This window comes from Carica papaya, chromosome 4, assembly GCF_054855325.1.
Source record: "Carica papaya isolate Zhongbai chromosome 4, ASM5485532v1, whole genome shotgun sequence".
Taxonomy (NCBI): domain Eukaryota; kingdom Viridiplantae; phylum Streptophyta; class Magnoliopsida; order Brassicales; family Caricaceae; genus Carica; species Carica papaya.
This window is the reverse complement of record NC_142312.1, coordinates 2,700,352-2,720,495: the sequence shown is the minus strand read 5'-3', so window position 1 is coordinate 2,720,495 and position 20,144 is coordinate 2,700,352. Positions and strand designations below refer to the sequence as shown.

The window sequence follows — 20,144 nt, the reverse complement described above, 5'->3', positions numbered from 1 at the left end:
TTCAAATTTACCAGCAGTTTACATTGGAACGAAGCGAGGGCGAAATTGGAAATTCGTAGGAACCGAAAATCCCTAGTCAGAGACTGAGTCGTCCATTTCTTGTCCTAGAAAGCGGCAATCTGAAGGGAGAGAGAGAGAGAGTATACATCAGACTGTACTCGACTACAGCTGCTCACTCCAGATCATGGCGAGCCAGGAAGGCGATGAAGACGACGTAGATCCTCTCAAAATTCTGCTACCAGAAGATCAAAATGGCGGTAATAGTTTGTCTACAGTACACAGCGGTGAAGGAAACCTGCAACTACAGCGCCACTACCTCCGTTCGATCCAGTCAACGGTGGTGATAAGGCAGCTCCCATCACGAGGCCTCTCCTTCCAGCTCTGGCCAGCAGCTACAACTCTCTTTACTCTTCTGGACAACGACCACTGTGACCCTAGCAACAGCCCGCTCGCCTCCACCCTCACCGCTATATCCACTGGCTCAAGTACTCGGCCTCTCAAAATTTTGGAGCTCGGTTCTGGCACCGGCCTCGTCGGGATCGCCGCAGCGGCCACGCTGGGGGCTGACGTCATGGTGACAGACCTCGCCCACGTCATCCCCAACCTCCAATTCAACGCCGAGGCGAACGCCGACGTATTGGCCAGTCGCGGCGGGAGGGTCAAAACGGCGCCGCTCAAGTGGGGAGATCCCGGTGACGTGGAAAGGATGGAAAAGGAGTTTGACTTCGACCTTGTGCTAGCATCTGACGTCGTGTATCACGATCATCTGTATGATCCTCTAATCGAGACACTGCGCTTGCTGCTTTTGAATGGCGGCGGTGATGAGAATAAGAAGAAGGAAAGGGTGTTCGTTATGGCTCATTTGAGAAGATGGAAGAAGGATTCTTCGTTCTTCAAGAAGGCAAAGAAGCTGTTTGTTGTTGATGTTATACACGCGGATCGGCCAAGTGAGGGATCCAGGATTGGTGTTGTTGTGTACCGATTTTCTGGGAAGAAAAAGAATCTGAATTCTGAGTTACCAAACAATCCTTGATCATTGCAACAAAATGGGATTTTCTTTTTTTCTTTGTTTTAACGAAATCCTGTGGTTTCTTAATGGATTCACAATTCCTGTTTAAAGATTGCATTTAGATGTTATTGTATGCCATAACGTTACATTTGCACATAAGATTGCATAAATGAGAACTTATGTAACCAGAGTAAAAACTTTTGATTTTAATTAAAAAGTAATTTAAAAGTTTAATAACTGAATTTTAAAAAGTGTGTAAACTTAGGCTTGCTTCTGCCCATTAAATTTTTTTCAATGATCTCTCTGAAATTTGATCCCAAATTTAAATATGTTTAAAAAATCATATATTAAATTCTGAAAAACAAATGCAACAAATATTTAAGGAAAAAAAACTGTGACATTAGAGTATAAATTGATAAACATATATAATTAACTTGCAAAAAAAATGCCTTTAAGCTCCACATATAAATGCATTAAAGAGTTAATTTTAAATAACTAATAAAAATTTTGAGATGAGCTAACAAAAGTAAAATTATATTTCGAAAAATGAATCATAATGATAACATTAAGGAAATGGCCCGGAGGCCGGAACTGAAGTTCCGGGGTTAGAAAAATGAAAAATAAAAATCTGGTCCCGGCGGGGCTCGAACCCGCGACCTTCGGCTCATAAGACCAACGCTCTAACCAACTGAGCTACGGGACCTGGCTGTCCACTTAAATCCAACTTATAAAATAGGAAAATTAAGGACATGAATTTGGATGGACAATAAAATATTTATCTATTTGTTATCTGTTTTGTAAATTTGACGTACATATTTTATATTCTAAAAAAAAAAAAAATACGTGGCTTCAAATTTATTAATTTTAGTTTATTTAATATTCATACATATTATTAATGAATTTATACAATGTATATGATAATATTCAAATTATAATATTTTTAATAATTATAAAAATATATTTAATGTATTTAAATTTAATCATCTTTGTTATCATATTGAACAGTGTTAGCATATTATGATTAATATATATATATAATCATAGGTAGGGAGTTACGTATAGATATTTGATTTATTTGAAGAAATTTAAATTATTTTGAATGTAAAAAAATTCAGTACCAAACAATATAAAAATTATTTAAATATCGTTGAATTATTCTAATATATATGTTTTATTGTTTAACATTAACATTTCCTAATTATTTTGTTCACATATTTATTGGCTATTTTTTATTTCAGAAGAATATTTATATCTTAGTTTTTAAATAATTACAAGCATTACTTTTGTAGTATATATTTAATAAATTTAACGTATATTTTGTTGTTTTAAAATAAATTTAAATAAAATATATATTAATATATTTGTATTAATTATATATTTAAATAAATGACAAACAATATGTGCTATAAAGAGGCTAATTATATATTTAATAATTTGCCGTGCTTTTGTTTTATGATAACACGATTTTTTTTATTAAAAAAAAAAGTAAAAAACTATTATTAAATTCAGACGAATCAAGTACGGCACCGGATTGACGTGGCAGGTTATGGTGAGACAGAGACGAAAACAGCCAATCATTCCTGTACCAAGTACAGTCAACTTTGAGACCGCGGCTCGTGAACTTAAGAGTCAGAAAAGAAGAACAGACGGAGACGAGAGAGAGAGAGAGAGAGAGAGATGACTCTGGGACTGATCAATGCGAACCCAGTGGTTCACGCCAAAAAGGAAAGAGTAGCTCGAACTGAAGATCCTCACGGAGACGACGCCGTTGATCCCCTCGAAATCTACGATATCCTTTCGTTTATTTCTTTTTTTTCTTCACAAAATCAGTTTGTTTCAAGCAGTACTACTGCTTTCTCTTCTTCAAATTTAGACGGGGCTTTTTTTTTTTTTAGTCTTGTCGTCTGTTTAGATTCTAATTATTCGAAATTGGGACTGAAATTACTGATTCGTTTCGCTTGATCGTTTAATTGCTAATCCGAGTTGTATGTAGAGGAAATTTTGATATGAATTTGCGATCCTTTACTCAAATTGGTACATTTCGTGAGAGATATAAGAGATCCAGAGCATCCGTATTCATTGGAGCAGCTTAGCGTTCTTTCTGAGGAGTCGATTACAGTTGATGAGAAGCTTGGGCGTATTTTGTGAGTATTACTAAGCTTTGGTTTTTGTTTATTTTTTTTTATTTTTTTTCTAATAAGAATTTGAACTAACTCTATGTTACTCAAAACCTGAAGATTGTGGAAGTAGATACCAGCTATGGTTATTGATTTTCAATTGTATTACTTACATTGCTAGCTCAAAACCTGTCTCTTTTCATTTTATCTTTAATGGATTTGGTGTTTTATCTGTTAATTTAGATCAATTGAAGCCAATTTAAATGGGATTTTGCTTTTCTCATCATCCTCTAATAGATGGTTTCTTTTGTGTGTTTTGTTTTTTCAAGGATAACCTTCACGCCCACAATTCAGCACTGTAGTATGGCGACCGTGATTGGTCTATGCCTGAGAGTTAAGCTAAAAGAGTGTTTCCCGCCACATTTTAAGGTCAGTTGTTCTATCATTTTTTGTATAGATTATGGGATTTTTATTTAGATTAACTGTTTGTTCTCTCTGGATTATTTATGTGCTTTATTTGAGAAATGAATTTGAAACTAACACATTCTTGGAGACATTGATGTGGATAGTTTGGTGAAATGCGAAAAATTACTATTCATCTTAGTAGAGTGTTTGTGTTAACTTGAATGAATAATTTTGGTTGTCATTGTAAGACCTTTTTATTTTTTCTAGATTCATGGGGATATTGAATTGTATTTCTGTTTGTCACACCCGTCTACGCAAATCATTCTTATATATGGTGCTAAAAAACTGCTAATTTCACTTGAGGATTGAGTTTTTATTGAACACGATTTGAAATTGTAACCATTAATATTTATTCCTTTAAACCTCTGGACTTGGCAGGCTGAGTTTTAAATTAATCCAATTAGCTTAAGTTTGTTTTGTCTACTGATGGTCAAGTGCGATCTCAGGATTGGGTTTTAAATTTACATCTAAAATGTAATATTTGTTTCTTTATTTGGATCAGATATTCTGATTATCGCTTAGATGTTAATATCCCGACCATGTCATATTTATAAGTTGATTTAAGTACCTCTTTTCCAGTATTCACATTTGGTAACATAAAGCACAAGGTGTCTATTAGGTTCATTAAAGAGAATCTAAGAAGGTAGAAAATAAACATGGCAATAGTAACTTTTTAGATTCTTATAGAATGTTTGGTATTCCTTTTTTAATGTTTATAAGAAGTTTTAAGCACTCATGCTTCAATATTCATGTTTGGTAATAGAAAAAGTAGTGTGTTTGGTAGATGTTTAGTGATTTTAAGGATATAGAAAACAAACACCTCGAGCCCAACTATTTTAGGTTCTTATTTTTCTTTATCTAACTAATTTACTTAATTAGCCTCTTGATATCCTCTTAAAATTAGTAGTATGTGAAACACTTTATAATAAATGCTTGCAGTATAAATATATATACATCTTTGTTATTTTTTTAAATAAAACACTAACTGCTTACCTTAATCCGTGGTCTACCTAAACGTATAACTATGTATTTTTTAAAATATGAATTTACATACTTAATAACTGCTTGAAAAGTAACCCCAAACGCCTAGAGAGTGTTTTCTCACCACCAAAGCTATAGAGAAACCTATGAAATTCTATCCTTCCTGCCTTGTGTCTGCACTTTTTGATGGGATAATTTTGTGTTAATTGTGTGAGATTTGTTTCATCTGGCATTACTCATTAATTATTATCATCAACCTGTTTTCTCGTACTTTTGTTCATGGCCTGGTTGTACAGCTTGACATTAAAGTGTCTCCTGGATCTCATGCCAATGAAGAATCAGGTAAAGTTGCATAAATCCTATTAAGTCCATCATATATCGCATATTCTTGAAACTTGATCAGGTGATTGGATTTTGAATTGGAATTGGATAATATGGATTATGAAGAACCAAGAGAAAATGGTGACTTCTCTTAGCCATAGAAGAAGAGTAATTTCATTAAATATTGCATACCTAGGAGCTAGAATCATCTTATATTTTTTTTCTCTCCTTTTCATTCCATTATTCGTTTCTCGGCGTCTTACCTGAAGGATTACACAGATTTAGTGATTTGAATAAAAAGACAGTAGAAAGAACCCAGCAAAACTGCAGTTGGTCATTTCTCCAGCATGTAGGGTAGATTTGGAGCTTTTCATTAACACAATATGACTAGGACTATTGTTGATGTTTTTCTTCTTTTAACATCTGGAGAACTGAATAGATTAATGATTAAACTGGAAATAGAAAAGCGAAAGCTGCAGATAAGCTATTCCTCTTTAACACCATAAAAGGAAAAAACCCCTCTTGTATTTTTTGAGTTCCAATTCATGAGACAAACTAATCATCTGATTACATTTAGCCAATGTTCTCCTCCTGAAGTCTGACTGAAATTGTCTTCTCTGCAGTTAATAAGCAATTGAATGATAAAGAAAGAGTTGCAGCTGCCCTGGAGAATCCTAATCTCCGTCAACTTGTGGACGAATGCCTCTACTCCAATGAACTGTGACCAAAGCAGACTCGATCACCCAGATCACTGTACAGTTAGTGCAGTAGTTGTTGATGGAATGAAAGATGATTTTCTTGTGATGATGGTGATAGTATGTCTTGTTAGGTGGGTGTATCTAGGAGTTCCTGTTCTTTACTATACCAAAGTTAAAAGAATTGGGCTTGCTTGCTTGCATATTTATATCAAGTTACCAGCGGATCAAACTAAAAACTTCTGCAAATTTTGTTTGGAAATTTATATTTAGGTTAACTAATAGAGGGTGAAAACTCAATTCAAAATAATGAAATTTGAAGTGGAACAAAGAAAGTAGTTTAATTTCAAGTTTCATATGAGCTCATTGTTTGTGATTTTTTATAAAAATTGTGTAAATTTTCAAGTAAATGTTTTTAAAATTTTATTTATTCCAAACCCCATTTATTTTGAAATTATATTTTTGGTTCCAAAACATGGCCTTAATTTTGAGTAAAAGAAAGCCTTTTTGTATAGTATTGATCGCAGGTATTGTAGCTTGCCTCGCATGGTACATTTCTTTCCAGAGGGGCAAAGTTGTCCAATCTCAGCTTATTTTTCAAATTCTCATCTTGGTATACTGATTTTTCTACACATGATTGCATTTACTACTTAGTAACTCCATATTTAGACCAGCTGGTTAGAATAATGCCTACAAGAATACAATGTTTTACCAAACATTCAAGTACAAATATAAAAATACCTAGAAGCTAAACAGGACCTAGTTTAATGAAGCGAAGTAACTCTCTTCTCCTCCAAGGATAAGGTAGAGAAATTTATAGATAGAGAACAAAGGGCGTCAATGTACAGAACATATCTTTTTCCTGTTGTTAGCAGTAAGCAGCAGAGCAAATGAATGCTTATTCTCCCTCAATGGGACTGGAGTCAATTACAGTGAAAATCCAACACTAGACTTACAAATAAATTAGTTGATTCAGTCCATCCTGAATTGTACAGAGATTGAGGCAGGGCTGCTCAGCTAGCCGGCGGTGCAAGAGGGGCTGGCTCTGGCGCAACGCCTGCACCCGAATGAACATTATTGAAATGATAGGATTTCTCATCCAGACCCCAAAACTTGGCTGTCTTGACATCATCCTCGGCCATCAACCGAGAAAAATCTTCATGGTCATACTTCAGAGTGGCTTTTCCTCCAAACTCGCTTGGCAGATTTTCAACATCAAAGAACGAAGTCGTTAGGTCTACACTAGCTTTATTTTTAGGGTATACAAACTTCACCTTCTGTGCTGTTTTGGGATCCAAAAAGTACTTGACAGCCTGAAAAATAAAGAAAAGAAGTTAGCAGCAAATCTACCAGATTAAGTCATGAGAAATAATGTTATGTTTGGGACAACTGGATTTTTTGTGAAATTTATTTGAAAAATTACGCTTTAGAATAAATTCAGAAATTTGTAGAATTTATTTGCAAATTTATACTCAGTTCAACTATAAAATAACAAAAATTCTTTTTAAAATACAAAAATTGATTTCATATGAAATTCTATGTGAAATTACAACAATGCACTCCAAATCCTATCAATAATGAATTAGTCTAATTCCACACCAAGTTCTACATTAACTTTATTAATTTAGGAAAAAAATTTATCATCTTGTATCTACACTGAGTTTGACTTTGTAAATAAATTTCAGAAAATTGCGATTGCCCTAAATATAATAACCTTAGTTTTGATAGAAAGAAATAGAAATTCTGCTAAAAGAGGATGAAAAATGAAATCCGAGAAAATTTGAAGTGAGGCAGATCTAATACATTCTAGATTTTATCCTTTGTTATTGTTTTAAATAACATTTCACTCTTCACTAAGTGTGGATTTTCAACTAAATTCAAAAAGAATTTGTTTTCTTCCAAACGCAACCTAACTTAGTGGTAACAGTTTATGTTGTGCAGTAAAATGATAAAAAAAAAATTGAAGGAAGCAAATCGGACGCCCCCAGGGAAATTCAACAAAATGGTACCCAGGAGAGATACAAGGCAGGTATTTTTTGTACCTTATAAAATGTTTCGAAAAGCCTCGGTGGATTATATAAAAATGCAATGGCCAGTCTTTCAGGATAGTGGTTCTGCAAAATGTGGATGATATCCCGAGCTGTTCTAATTGGGATGTTGGTATTCAATGACCATCCAGTGAAGTCTATCAACCATGACATTTGTTCTTGACCCTCAGCAAGGTTAAGAATTGCATTTTCTAAAAGATAAACCAGATGGCGGATATTGTCCTCTGCTGATGTTGTGTTCTACAAATAACAGAGAAGTCAACAAGAAAGCTGGTAATAATTGGACTAGCCACAAACAAGTTTATCATTAAAACTTATCCGATGCAAAGAAGTGATCACAGAAAATAATAGTATGTACCTGCATTCCTGGCCTCATTATAAGCACAGTCCTCCCCGATCGATCATGAAAATTTGCTCTAGAAACCTTTCCAGTCTCACCTTCGTGTGCTACTTCATGCTGGCAAAAAGTTTGTACATGGTTAGCTTCCATCATTAAACCACTGAGCAGACTGGAAATTTAAAGAAGGGAAAAAAACAATAGAACAATGGCTTGCAGTCAAATGCAACAAGAACATTTAGGAGGCTGTGAAGCATTTGAGATTATGAGAAAGATTTAAACTTAGACCATTTCAAAGTTGCACAAAATAGATGAAGTAAGCTATCTGAAAATGTTATTTAAGCAATCTATCCTCCAAAAGGAATTAAAAATTCTTTATGCTGTAGAAGGTTAATGTTTCCAGCCTAAGAGAACCACAAACAAGGTCCAGATTCAGAAGCCATGCTTGGACTTGCATACTCTGAACTCCATAAAAGATACTAAAGATACTTGGATCCAAATGCATAAGTTTCTTTGAAAAACAGAGAGCAATCCAATATTATGATTGCCATCTAACCATGTCAAGAAACCGAATAGGCAGCATATACATGTGAGGAGTAATTTATGAGTCTACCAATGATAACGAAAAGATACTAAATCAGTGTGTCTGTCGTACAAAATAATTCTTCTTAGGTTCAGATATGTGTAGTTTAACAGGGGACTGAATCAACAGTAAGTATTTCTTTTCCCATCCAAGTGAAAGTGTAAAATCAGGCAAAGCCTCCACCAATATGAATTACGCATGGAATTGAAGACATGTGTTTTGTTTTATCTAACATACCCAGCGGATTTCTTCAGGCTTATAAATTGATCTCCATTTAAGACTCTCCTCCAACATCTTTTTTGCCTTGTCAACATTCCAGTTCCGAGCTTCCAAATATCTCCTCAAGCATGCGTCAGTGCAGTATTTTAAACTTCGACCTGATAGAGGTCCCAGAGCAGCTCTGAGTTCACTGACCTGCACATGTAGCATGTGTAATGTATGTTTCAGAAGCATATACAAATTATCTCGTTCAGGTCAAGGAATCAAAATTTCCCAAATGTTCCCTGAACACTGGAATTATACTATTGTCTAATCATGATGTTGAAGCAAAAAAACCAAATTGACAGTCAGTAATGACTAATGAGCCAGTTTCGGCGGATAATCAACAAAAACAAAAGAGTGATCAAATATGTTTTCTGGAAAAATTCGAACAAAGGAACCCATTGGAGTTAAAAGCAATTAATTGAAAACAAAAAAAAAAATGAGTTTGCATCTCTGTACCTTGGCATCTCGTTGCTCAGAATCATCCCCTGGACGATGGGGTGTCTTTCTCCGGAGAAACATTTTTACTCTCCGTGGAGTTCCACTTGTGACAGACAACCTTCAAGAGAAGGATATATAACATATTAGTGACTATTTTCTCGGAGGTGGAAAGTATGATTTGTCTAAGATACAAAACAAACAGAAAACAAAATATTAGGCAAATTAAGATATTTTTCTACGGCATTTTTAAAGGCTAAACACAAAGAAAGCCAACTTATGTCTGCAACAAAGATACTTAATATGGTGCATTATTTAAAGTGGCAGACTGGCAGTGTCTCCTCACCATTCAGAGCTTAATTTATTTCACTTGAGCTTTTCATTTATAAATTATGTCTCAAGGGAATAAAGCCATTCTCCTGTCATCTATGCCACGAAATTTTGACCAGATATGAAGCCATCTTGCAGAACAAAATTTATTTTTAAGTCTGTATACGGAACCTTCTCAGGTTCAGTATTATTTCTGAATATTGACAGACTGACAGTGCCTCTTAATTGAACTAACTGTTTGATCAACACATTCTACTAATCAAACTTCCATAAAACCTCTTCTTGTTTCAAAAATTTTGACGCCACCGCAAGAAGTTCGGCAACAGCATCCCAAATGACTACTTTAAGATCTGTATGGAAACTTTACATTGAAGTTCCTTGATTCAAACGCCAATACGAGTAAACAAAAACAGATTTTACCCAAAAGTCAAACACCGATCCAAAGCTAAAAAGAGCTGACTATTGTCAAAGGCACCATAATTGACTGATAATGAAACAAAACTATAGGTTCTCAGACTAGGAGCTAAAACAATCCAAGCAAAGAAACCACGACTTCAACAAAAATGTAGAAAACATTAAAATCGATTTATAAAGAACTACGTCTGTCAAACCATAACCAGATAATTTCGTCCACAATCCGTCAAAACAACAACGGAAATAGAGAGAGAGAGAGAGAGAGAGAGAGAGAGAGAGAGAGAGAGAGATCTACAAATAAAATAGGATCGCCAAAAAAAAAAAAGAAAACACCACATTCCTTCAACTCCGTAAAAACTAAAAGAAAGAATTGCCACCGGAGAACACAAGTCAAGGCCAGTAGATCTAATCACAATCAACAGAAAACCGGAGAATCAATTTTAGAAACCGAAGAACTTGGCCAGTTTTCGAGCAGAGAAAAACTGAAAGTTTTACCTGAGAGAGCTGAAGAATCAAGGCGAAGCGTGTAGATAGGAATAAAGAAAGTAAAGATATAAGGAAGAGTTTACGTTTGGGGAAGGAGCTAAAATCTTCAAGACAGCGGCATTTAGTGTTTGAAGGCGACAATTGCGAGGAGAAAGAAGAAGAAGACGAAGAAGAAGAGAGCAGAGAGAGATTAGAGAAGAAGGGAGTTGGTGTGACTTTAAGTTTCCTACTTACACCGGAGTTGTTGGTGAGAATTCCACTGCGAATATATTTTAAATAAACAACTAATTTTTTATGACATCATAATATAAAATACGTTGCACACATCCAAAAGTCAAAATTATAATTTCCATCTTAAACATAATTGAAAAAATCATAGCTCAAATGTTCTAGTTTAAATAAATAATTAATTAATTATCAAGTACTTTAGATTTGGTAAATTCACAATAGTTTTTTTTTTTTTTTATAGACTATATATATAATATTTATGTATATACACATATATGTATAATATATTGAGGTGAGTGAGAAATCGCAAATGGGGCCGAGACAGATTTTTATTTAATTGATTGTCCAACAACAATAAATGCATAATGTGGATTTTTAGAGGATTTGAAATATTAACTATTTTTATGAAATTCATAATAATTTTTTTTTTTTTATAAATTATATAATATGTATATATGTATAGTACACAGACATGTGTGATAAATTGCAAATGGGTCCGAGATAGATTTGCTTTTAATTAATTGTCCAACAATAATAAATGCATAAACTAAAGTTTGGAGATGAGGTGATTATTATGTGGAGTATAAAATACCAACCATTTAATCATTAATTACACTAGTTTTTTCTTTTATAAATTATATAATATGTTTATAGGTATAGTATATAAGACATATGAGAAATCGCAACCGAGTATTGAGATATTTTTAACCCAATAATAATAAATGTATAATCTATATAATTATAATTTTTTATGTTTAATTTTTTTGATGAAATTTCTTAATTAATTAATTATTAAAATAATTAATTTATCATTTTAAATAGTAAAATAAAATTATTTCAAAAAAAATAGAATTAATAGGGGTTAATTTTTGGCATTATTTATATATAATGATGATTATGTAAGACAAATTTTATTTTCTATGATTAATAAAAGCTCAATAATCTACATCAGAAAAGAGCAAGTAATATTAATTATCGTGACATTAATGACGTAATTATTATGCGTGATGGTTATCACAAAAACATTCCAACACTTTCCTTTTCAATCCAAAAGTCAGCCATGCAAATATTTTTCTTGGAAAATTATTTTTTTAAAACAATTAAAAAATAATTTTTCACCTAAATATATAATATAAAATTTAATTTAATTATCACAATAAATGTAAAGACACAAAACTTAAAAGAAAATAGAATCAAAAATTGACTGCGGAAGCAAAATAATAGAATTATGATTTACATTCCTTACACAATAGTTTAGAATATTCAATGAGGTTACGGGAATGTCTCATAAAAAAATAAAAAAAAATTAAAAAAATAAACGAAAAGTAAATGATTGAGTATCCTATGACGACCTTCATTAACTTTTGAAGGGAGCTCAGGAAATAAATTATTCACAACCCTTTTATTGATCGGGATCTAAATTTTAGTTATCTTGATCTGAAATAGTTAATGAAATGGTGAGTTACACTAACCTAGTAAGAATATCACACTACTCACCGATACAGAAACTGAAGGTTGTTAAAAATTATAAAAAACAACTAATGAAGTTCTTGATTTAAGTAAATTCATTTATCATAAAAAAAAAATCATTTATTGCTTATATTTACTATTACGAGATTTTCAAAATCGGTTTATAGAGACAATAATTCAAATAACATTCTAATCTCATATTCAAGTGAGTAAAAACAATAATTTTTCTTTTTATTTGCCTACTGATATCCCTGAGAGTTTATAAGGATATCCCACTACTTGTGAACCAATATCAAACCTTGTCAACTAACTGGTCATCTCATACCTCGTCCGGTATGAGCACAAAAAATACAATCTCTCAATATTTCGTCCGGTACAAGGGTAAATCGGGCCGTCCTCATACTCTGTCTGGTATGAGCACAAAAAATATCATTATTTGATATCTCGTCCGGTACGAGACAACGTTCACGAAATAATTTTGTATGTACCCGATCCATCAACCATATCGCAGGATATCCAGTAGGACAACCGTTTCATTAATTTACTTAACCAAATAATTTTCCGTTTACATTTTAATTTCCAGTTTCACAAATTAACCGTAATCACGCAAGACAAATAATACATGCATCACGGAAGTACAACTAAATTATTTAACCATTCCAGTATGTTATCTTGCATTTAAAGCTATAAAATCAATCACATGTTAAATAGGACAAATAATAAATAACTAATCAGTTCTGCCTCCATTAGTAACCTGTAATTAATTATTGAAGTTTTCTAAATTACATAAAATACTGTATTATTGATAATTAAACTTCAATTTCATAATAGAGAATAAGGTGATGGATTCTTACCCGAATCGGTGTCCAAAATACCAAACTTCTACTGCGCCTACTGACAGTTCTCAGGTTTCTTGAATTTTTCTGCAGATATTAAAATATGCTTTACGTACCTAGAAATATCCAAATACTCAAAATCAGTGTTAAAAATTCTTTTTCGGCCAAATTCGGGGTTCTGACATGATGGCACCGCCGTGCTTTGTCAATGGTACTGACGCCCGCAACGGTGGTTTGCCTTGCCCTGGCTATTTTCAGCCGGTTTTATATCCATCCCTACGAGAAAACACGTTAAGGAGTCTCGATTGGCCGGAAAAAAAAATCAAAAAATGAAAACTTACCGACGATGAGATTTTTCGGTGCGGCGGCTTCGCCGGCTCACCTTCGCGGCTGAGCATTTTTCTTTGGTCAACCTGTAGAAAACAAAACGGTGAACACAATGGTAGAAAAATCACACGAAATGAGAATTGAGAAGGGGCTCATCGGAGGCGGTTGCGAGTTTTGCTCGCGACGGTGCCACTGGGCTTTGCCCGCGATTTTTGGCTCACCTGCCGTTTGTTTTGCTCTGATATGGCCACAAGGGTGCTGGAATCGAATTCTGAAGGGGTGAGAGAATTTTTATCTTTTTTGGCGGTCACAAGTGGCTCCGGTGCAATGGCGGTCGGCGGTCAGCTCCCTTCTCCAGCGGTTGGTTATTCTTCTTCGGTGGGGGGGCTGGTAGCTAAAATTTGGGTTCTGTGTAAAGCAAAATATTTATACTAATCTCGCACGAATCTGGATCGTTCATCACGTTTAATCGCGGCCGTCCGATCGCACCTGATGAAGAAATAGATCCTGACCGTCCACGCGCGCAGGAAGACGTGTGGGTCGTCCAATTGCAGGGCACGCGGATCGCCAACATGGCTTCCCGCGTGGCACCGAGACAGCGCGCCTTGGCACGTGGCGCGCGATAACTCGTTAAGGCTGTTGACTGGGCGATCCTACATTATATAATTTTTTAAAATTGCACTCTAACTTCTAGTTTCTATTTTTTTTTAAAAAAAAAAATACCATCTCAACCCAAATTTTCACTTTTTTTTCCAAAATTATTTTTAATTTCATCTCTAACCAATTTTTTTCATAATTTCATATTAAATTAAAATTTATTAATTTTAAAAAATAAATTTTTTTACATTTATAACTTTAAAATTAATCTAAAATCAAATTCAGATTCTGGTGTTACAATAAAATTAATATATCAATAAAATAAATCTTAAATCGCACTTTATAAATTGATCACAACTAATTTATATTTATTAATAAAATAAATAAAATTATATTTTCAATTTTAGAAAATGGCTTAATGGGGCTCAATTCCTCTAACTGATTTTTTTCGTAAATAGATATTAATTTATATATTTTGCTAAAGTTTTATTCTGTTAATATAATGATAATTTTGTTATTTAATATAAAAATAAAAAGTTTTGTTTTTATTTATTGATATTATAAAAATTAACCCTAAAAATATAATATTAATACCAGTCAGATTTATGATCATATCATACTTAAAAGTATATACGATATAATTATTATTTTTCATATATAAATCATTTAAGACTTAGTGTAAGATATATAATAAATAATTTTAATTTACAATACTAATTAATACCAGGATTATATATTTTGCAATCAAAATTATGAGAAAAATTAATCAATTTAAAACATTAAAATTAAAATTATATGACAATTTTATATAAGCAATAAGGCATCATAAAACTGTCAAATATTATAAAGAAATTATATATTTTTATTAATAATATTTTTGAATTATTTTTTACATTAAAATTACATTTTTTTTTTTAAATTTCTAGCAAAAATTGAACTTGAATCTTATCTATAAGTCGAAATTCGTTTATAACTAATATATTGGAAAAAAAAAATGAAGTAATGAACTTAGCAAATTATTAATTTGTATATTTAATTGTTAATTATTTATTTTAAATTAAATATTAATTTATATTTTTTAAGTATGCTTTTAGTTAAATATAAAACTCCAAGTGCATGAATCATGTTGGGTTGACCAAATAAGATTAAGACATATGATTATGCTATATGCCCTACTGTGTGAACATGCATTAAAAAAAATACAGACAATTATTTATATTTCAATAAGTAATACAAATTATTAAATATTTTATCTATGAACTCAAAATATAAACATGTAAGCAATTGCCGACATTAGGAGGCTTTGATTTGAAAAGAAAAAAAAGATTGGACAACAAGTTCATCTCAAAACTAAATTAAAAAGTACCAACAGCTTTGTTAAATATATAAATGAAACACTCATTTTAACTACAAGGTAATATACATTTTCCTTCTGTTAAAATTCTAACCTTCAACACCGTTCGTTGGGTCTGGACCAAATTGGACAAATGATATCTGATCTAGCCTTCAGTCAAAAAAATTCCAATATATTTTTAATCCAGATTTCTGAATCAATTAATTTTAGTATTAAAATTTTCATAGTAAATATACAAACATTATAATTAATTATACAGACTGATATATAAATAATATATTTAAAAAGTTAAAATTTTTGAACAAATTTCTGTCAAACCAGATTAAATTAAAAAAATTTCTTCTGATTCTGTTCAAACCAAAGTTCTCTCTGTCTAAAATCTTCCTTCCAAAAAATTTTTTCCATTTAATTTTTTCCCCTAAATTTTTAAAAAATATTCAATAAAAACTTATGCGTACATTATTAAAAAATATAAAATAAAATTAAAAACTGAACGGAATTGAAATACTTGAATACTTTTAAAATTTGATAAAAAAATTTAATTGAAAAGGTCGAAATTCCAAGAAAATCGTGATATGTTGACAACGCATCAAAATAGTTTTTTTATCTAATAACTTCTGATAGGGTATATAGATCTGGGTGGGTTCGAACCACCAGCCTCTCAACCCGTTCGTAAGGGCATGAGCGCTCTACCATTTTGAGCTTACAGATCTTTGACACATTCATCTCCACAACCGCGTCTCATACGCTTCTTACAATTCAATTAGACAACTCACTGAAAACACATCAAAATTTCACTGTCATTTAAAAGATAATCCTGCAAATTTAAGAATATTTTAAGAATATTTTTCAATTTCACTGTCGATTCTGTCATTTAATTTAATTTTAATTTTACTTCATAGAAAGTAATCGTTTTAATTAAATGCTTTGTTGGGAAAAATGAGAAATCTTCTTTTAAAAGACAACTTGCTTTTAAAAAAGTAGTTTTAAATCTTACAGACCTCCGGCTAAATCAAATTAATATATCAATGCAAAAGAGACTAATATCATCACTCTCTTTAAAATAAGTTAAATATTACTTCAGAATTCTTATTCCTGTTCATACTCCGTACATAATGCCCCACATTAGTAATTCCATTAATCACTTTACTAGCCGTTAAAACTCTTGAATCATCTACACATCATATGTACCCGATGTGATTTATTTTACTCGGCAATTATATGAACAGAACTACTGAAAAAAATACCTTAAAACCAAAAAGTTCGAAAATCCTTCTAAAAAGATTCGTACCTTAGTTTCTTATAACATTTTTCGAGAAAAATCCACCACAAAATACAAATGGGACAAATGACAACAATTGCCACTACTTGAAAAGGACTAACAGAATGAAGATTTATAACAAATAAATTAATCTTAAAACATATAATAAAATTTTCAATATTTAAAGCACACACATGCATAAACTCCGCAAGGATTATAATACATAATACTGAAAAAATCCCACTTTAACTTATAACACTCAAATAGTACAAAAAAGTAATCGCAGAACTAGAAACAGATATAAAATTTAATAGCAATTAATACTGAAATCAATACTTCATAATATTGCATCACCTCGTATTATTTCTCGCACACGGACATCTAATGACTATCTGAAACTTCTTAAACATGACGGCGAGGAAAATCCATAAAACACCAGCCCGACAAAAATATTGATGCTTCCCCAATTATCGACTTGGGCAAGTATTCCAATAAAACCATCAAGAACCATTGCATCAGCTTCTGCCTCCATATACGGTGAGGCTGTGTTCAATTCTGTTAAAAGATAAACATGTTACAAAGCCCAAAGACATCCTTAATTTTGCATATCGCATTGAAGCCAATACCTTCGAAGTTCTGAACACCAATAAATTTGGGACGCCAAAATTTTCAAGTTGAACTTGGATCCGCTGCATTTGAAGATTGCCAGGGAGTGCTCTCACTTCAACGAAACGAAGGTTTGCTTCACATCTTCAACCAAATACTTCATCTACTATCAAAGAACTCCAGCCAGGACAACGGGATGGCATGGAGATTTATACAACTTTCAAACCAAACAAACTAGGGGTACAGAAACAAGGCCTCAAATCTACTTATAATACACAAGTTAATAATATGTTCAACAACTACTCTTAAACCATAAAGGCATTAACAATATTAAATCTCATAAATTGAAGAAACTACTACGTCAAAAACATACCTTAAAGATGGTTAGTTAATAATTATATAAACACAAAAGCCTTAAGGATGCAGATGGAACATTTTACGCTCTGTTTTATGCTAGGACTCGTTCATTTTTTTTCAATAATTTAGAAGTGCTCTTTCGGGTTGCTTACTTATATCCACCTCTTCGGAAAATAGTTGGGATGTTAAGACATAACAGTAAATAGAATGATTCCACAGTATTTGCCTCATTTATTAATTAAATAAATTCTACGACAGATATACGCATTAAAACTCATTTATCAATTTTTTTTATGAAATTAATGGAGCTCCAATTATTAACGCCTGCAAATGTAAAAGAGTCTAAAACATGACTTGGTTTTCCAACTTCAAATATAACTAGACCCGGTTTGAAGTCTGACGCCTTGGATGCAATTCTGAAAACATATAAATAAAACGATTCTAGCCTTCTAATTATTGGATTATTTAAAGTCGGAAACTAATTGAATGTTATCTATAAATAGTTTGTTGGAAGTTGAAAATATACCTGAATCCGCGAAAGTAGTTGTGAGTAGATCAAATTCTTTGTGATCATAGCGCTAATCCAAATCCAATCCGTTATCAATTTGGTGAAGTGGATCTCGCGTGCGTGACGATTGAGATATTGGAAAGAAAGGAAAGAAGAAAAAAGAGAGCACACAAAACACACCCACACGCACACACGAGGGGAAGAACCCGGGCAACCCCCGTGCGATCTCCCCTCGAAAACCAAAAAATATTTCTTTTATTAAAATATTGGTGACCTGCCATGCAAGCGCACCTGACATGGCAAAGGTCGGATGACAAAGATAGATCAGAACTCGGCCCCCTGAAATTAGGCCATCTCGTCCTGATACATCTCACACATCCATAACAAATAATTAGACAGATCCTGGACGTCGTCTTCTTCTCTTCAATAAACTCGATCGCCCTCGTGAACGACGAATCCGGTACAGATTTTGACAGTGATTTGATCAACACTTCACGAGAAGAGAGAGAGCAGCTTCGCACTCCATCGGGCCACCAGCATCACCATAACCGCAATTCCCAAGGAACGACTTACGCCTGTAAAATTTGTAGCAAACGAGAAAAGTAGTTACAAAAGCAGCCTCGCAAAACAATTAAGCAAGAAAGAATCACATAATCAGATCTCTAGCAAACACAGAAACATAATTGATTTCTCAGTCTCTACAAACAAATAAATATCTAGATCTGGAACAAAATTATCTTCGGGATACAGATCTGTAAGAATCTGTAACACGATCTGTAGAAATCGAAACGAACAGAAAAAAGATAACGAAGTACGAAACGGAAATCACGAAAACTGGCAGAAGACCTACCGGAACGAAGCCATGGCTATCTCCAAGGCGTAGGCTGCAGATCTGGTAGACATATACGGTTTAGACAAGCCTTATCAGCTCATCCAAGGTCGAGCCATGAAACCTCAAGCTAACATCATCCGAAACTGGTACCAAATCGTAGATCAGGAGACGATCTACCCGATCTCAGGGACGACCAAACGAGATTAGAACCCATGGAGAATAGATCTGGAGGGAAAGATATGAGATCAAGAAAAGCTACACGGCAAGAAGAATGAGACTGCAACCGATACGATTGAAAAATAAAGCGAACCCTATGTTCTTAAATAGGGTAGTTGTGGGAGATGGACGGTCGAGATTAAGATCTGTTTTAAAGATCAGCGGCTAAGATTGAATTACGTGGCGCATTAGAGTCCTTAGTCGGCTAAACCTTATCGCAAGAAAGGCGGTTGAAATATGGACGGCTACAGATAATACCTTTCCCATCACGTTTTTCTTCTAATTTTTTTTTTAAAGTTGCGTTGTTTCCACGAACAATGATTCCATCGATAACCCTTCTGACACGGCGTTGTATTCTAGAACCTACCTTTATTTATTTAAAACAGAAAATTAGCTATTATCAATTTCTAAATTTATAATTTTTGAGTTTAATGATAAATTATAATTTTAACTCTTTTATTTTTTTTATAAAATTTGATAGTTTTAATCTATTGTAAATTTGGTGATTTTAAATTATCATTTTAGTGCTATTATTTTAAAAAAATTATCGAATAATACGAGACAAATATGTATCTTCACTTTATTCTAGATTTAAAAAATTTAATTATTATAAATTTTAAATTGCTCTTAGTTTTAGTTTAGAATTTAAAATTAAAATATTTGGGAATTTCAAAATTGAGTTAGAACCATAATTTATTTTTATTAAATCTTTAAAAAAATTGCACCTCTAAATTTTGTATGCAAGGAGGAGTACCGCCGGTAGTCCAAATAAATAAATTTATACAAAATATATTTTAATTGAACGTATATTTATTGTATGACAGACAACCACATAAACACTATCTATTTTTTAATGAAATTTTTATTCAAAATAAGTTGTTATTTAATATAAATATTTTATTAAATTTATAAAAGTATTTATAAAATAATTAAAATGAAGCAATAACTTTAAAAAAAATAAGATCATCCATCGAATTTACTTTGAAAATTAACTTGAAAGTTTAATAAAATATAATATTTTAAATACTAAATATTCAATAACGTGGGAATAATAGAGTGATTATTTT

The 20,144-nt window shown here is 32.6% G+C and overlaps 3 protein-coding genes, 1 long non-coding RNA gene and 1 other non-coding gene across 5 annotated transcripts; 2 read left to right on the top strand and 3 right to left on the bottom strand.

The window, feature by feature from the left end:
* Positions 1 to 34: 34 nt before the first annotated feature.
* Positions 35 to 1,119, top strand: LOC110822234 (Putative methyltransferase family protein). Its single transcript, XM_022052288.2, has one exon. The coding sequence runs from the start codon at positions 185 to 187 to the stop codon at positions 1,031 to 1,033; it is 849 nt and encodes a 282-aa protein (XP_021907980.1). The 5' UTR covers positions 35 to 184; the 3' UTR covers positions 1,034 to 1,119.
* A 519-nt stretch (positions 1,120 to 1,638) lies between these two features.
* TRNAI-UAU (transfer RNA isoleucine (anticodon UAU)) lies at positions 1,639 to 1,712 on the bottom strand. Its single transcript has one exon. It is a non-coding gene; the product is annotated as a tRNA-Ile (tRNA).
* An 897-nt stretch (positions 1,713 to 2,609) lies between these two features.
* Positions 2,610 to 5,791, top strand: LOC110822403 (MIP18 family protein (DUF59)). The gene is made up of 5 exons (XM_088217326.1): positions 2,610 to 2,800; positions 3,050 to 3,153; positions 3,456 to 3,555; positions 4,869 to 4,914; positions 5,517 to 5,791. Exons 1-5 carry the CDS (start codon positions 2,687 to 2,689, stop codon positions 5,615 to 5,617), a joined length of 465 nt encoding a protein of 154 aa, XP_088073452.1. The 5' UTR covers positions 2,610 to 2,686; the 3' UTR covers positions 5,618 to 5,791.
* Positions 5,792 to 6,388: 597 nt separating this feature from the next.
* LOC110822131 (Sec14p-like phosphatidylinositol transfer family protein) lies at positions 6,389 to 10,733 on the bottom strand. The gene is made up of 6 exons (XM_022052143.2): positions 10,495 to 10,733; positions 9,277 to 9,376; positions 8,794 to 8,970; positions 7,995 to 8,093; positions 7,631 to 7,876; positions 6,389 to 6,901 (listed from the first exon to the last, which is right to left on the bottom strand). The coding sequence occupies exons 2-6, from the start codon at positions 9,337 to 9,339 to the stop codon at positions 6,602 to 6,604; spliced, it is 885 nt and encodes a 294-aa protein (XP_021907835.1). The 5' UTR covers positions 9,340 to 9,376; positions 10,495 to 10,733; the 3' UTR covers positions 6,389 to 6,601.
* Positions 10,734 to 16,788: 6,055 nt separating this feature from the next.
* Positions 16,789 to 19,158, bottom strand: LOC110822283 (uncharacterized). The gene is made up of 4 exons (XR_015818270.1): positions 18,880 to 19,158; positions 18,048 to 18,604; positions 17,185 to 17,327; positions 16,789 to 17,113 (listed from the first exon to the last, which is right to left on the bottom strand). It is a non-coding gene; the product is annotated as an uncharacterized LOC110822283 (long non-coding RNA).
* Between the last annotated feature and the right edge of the window lie 986 nt (positions 19,159 to 20,144).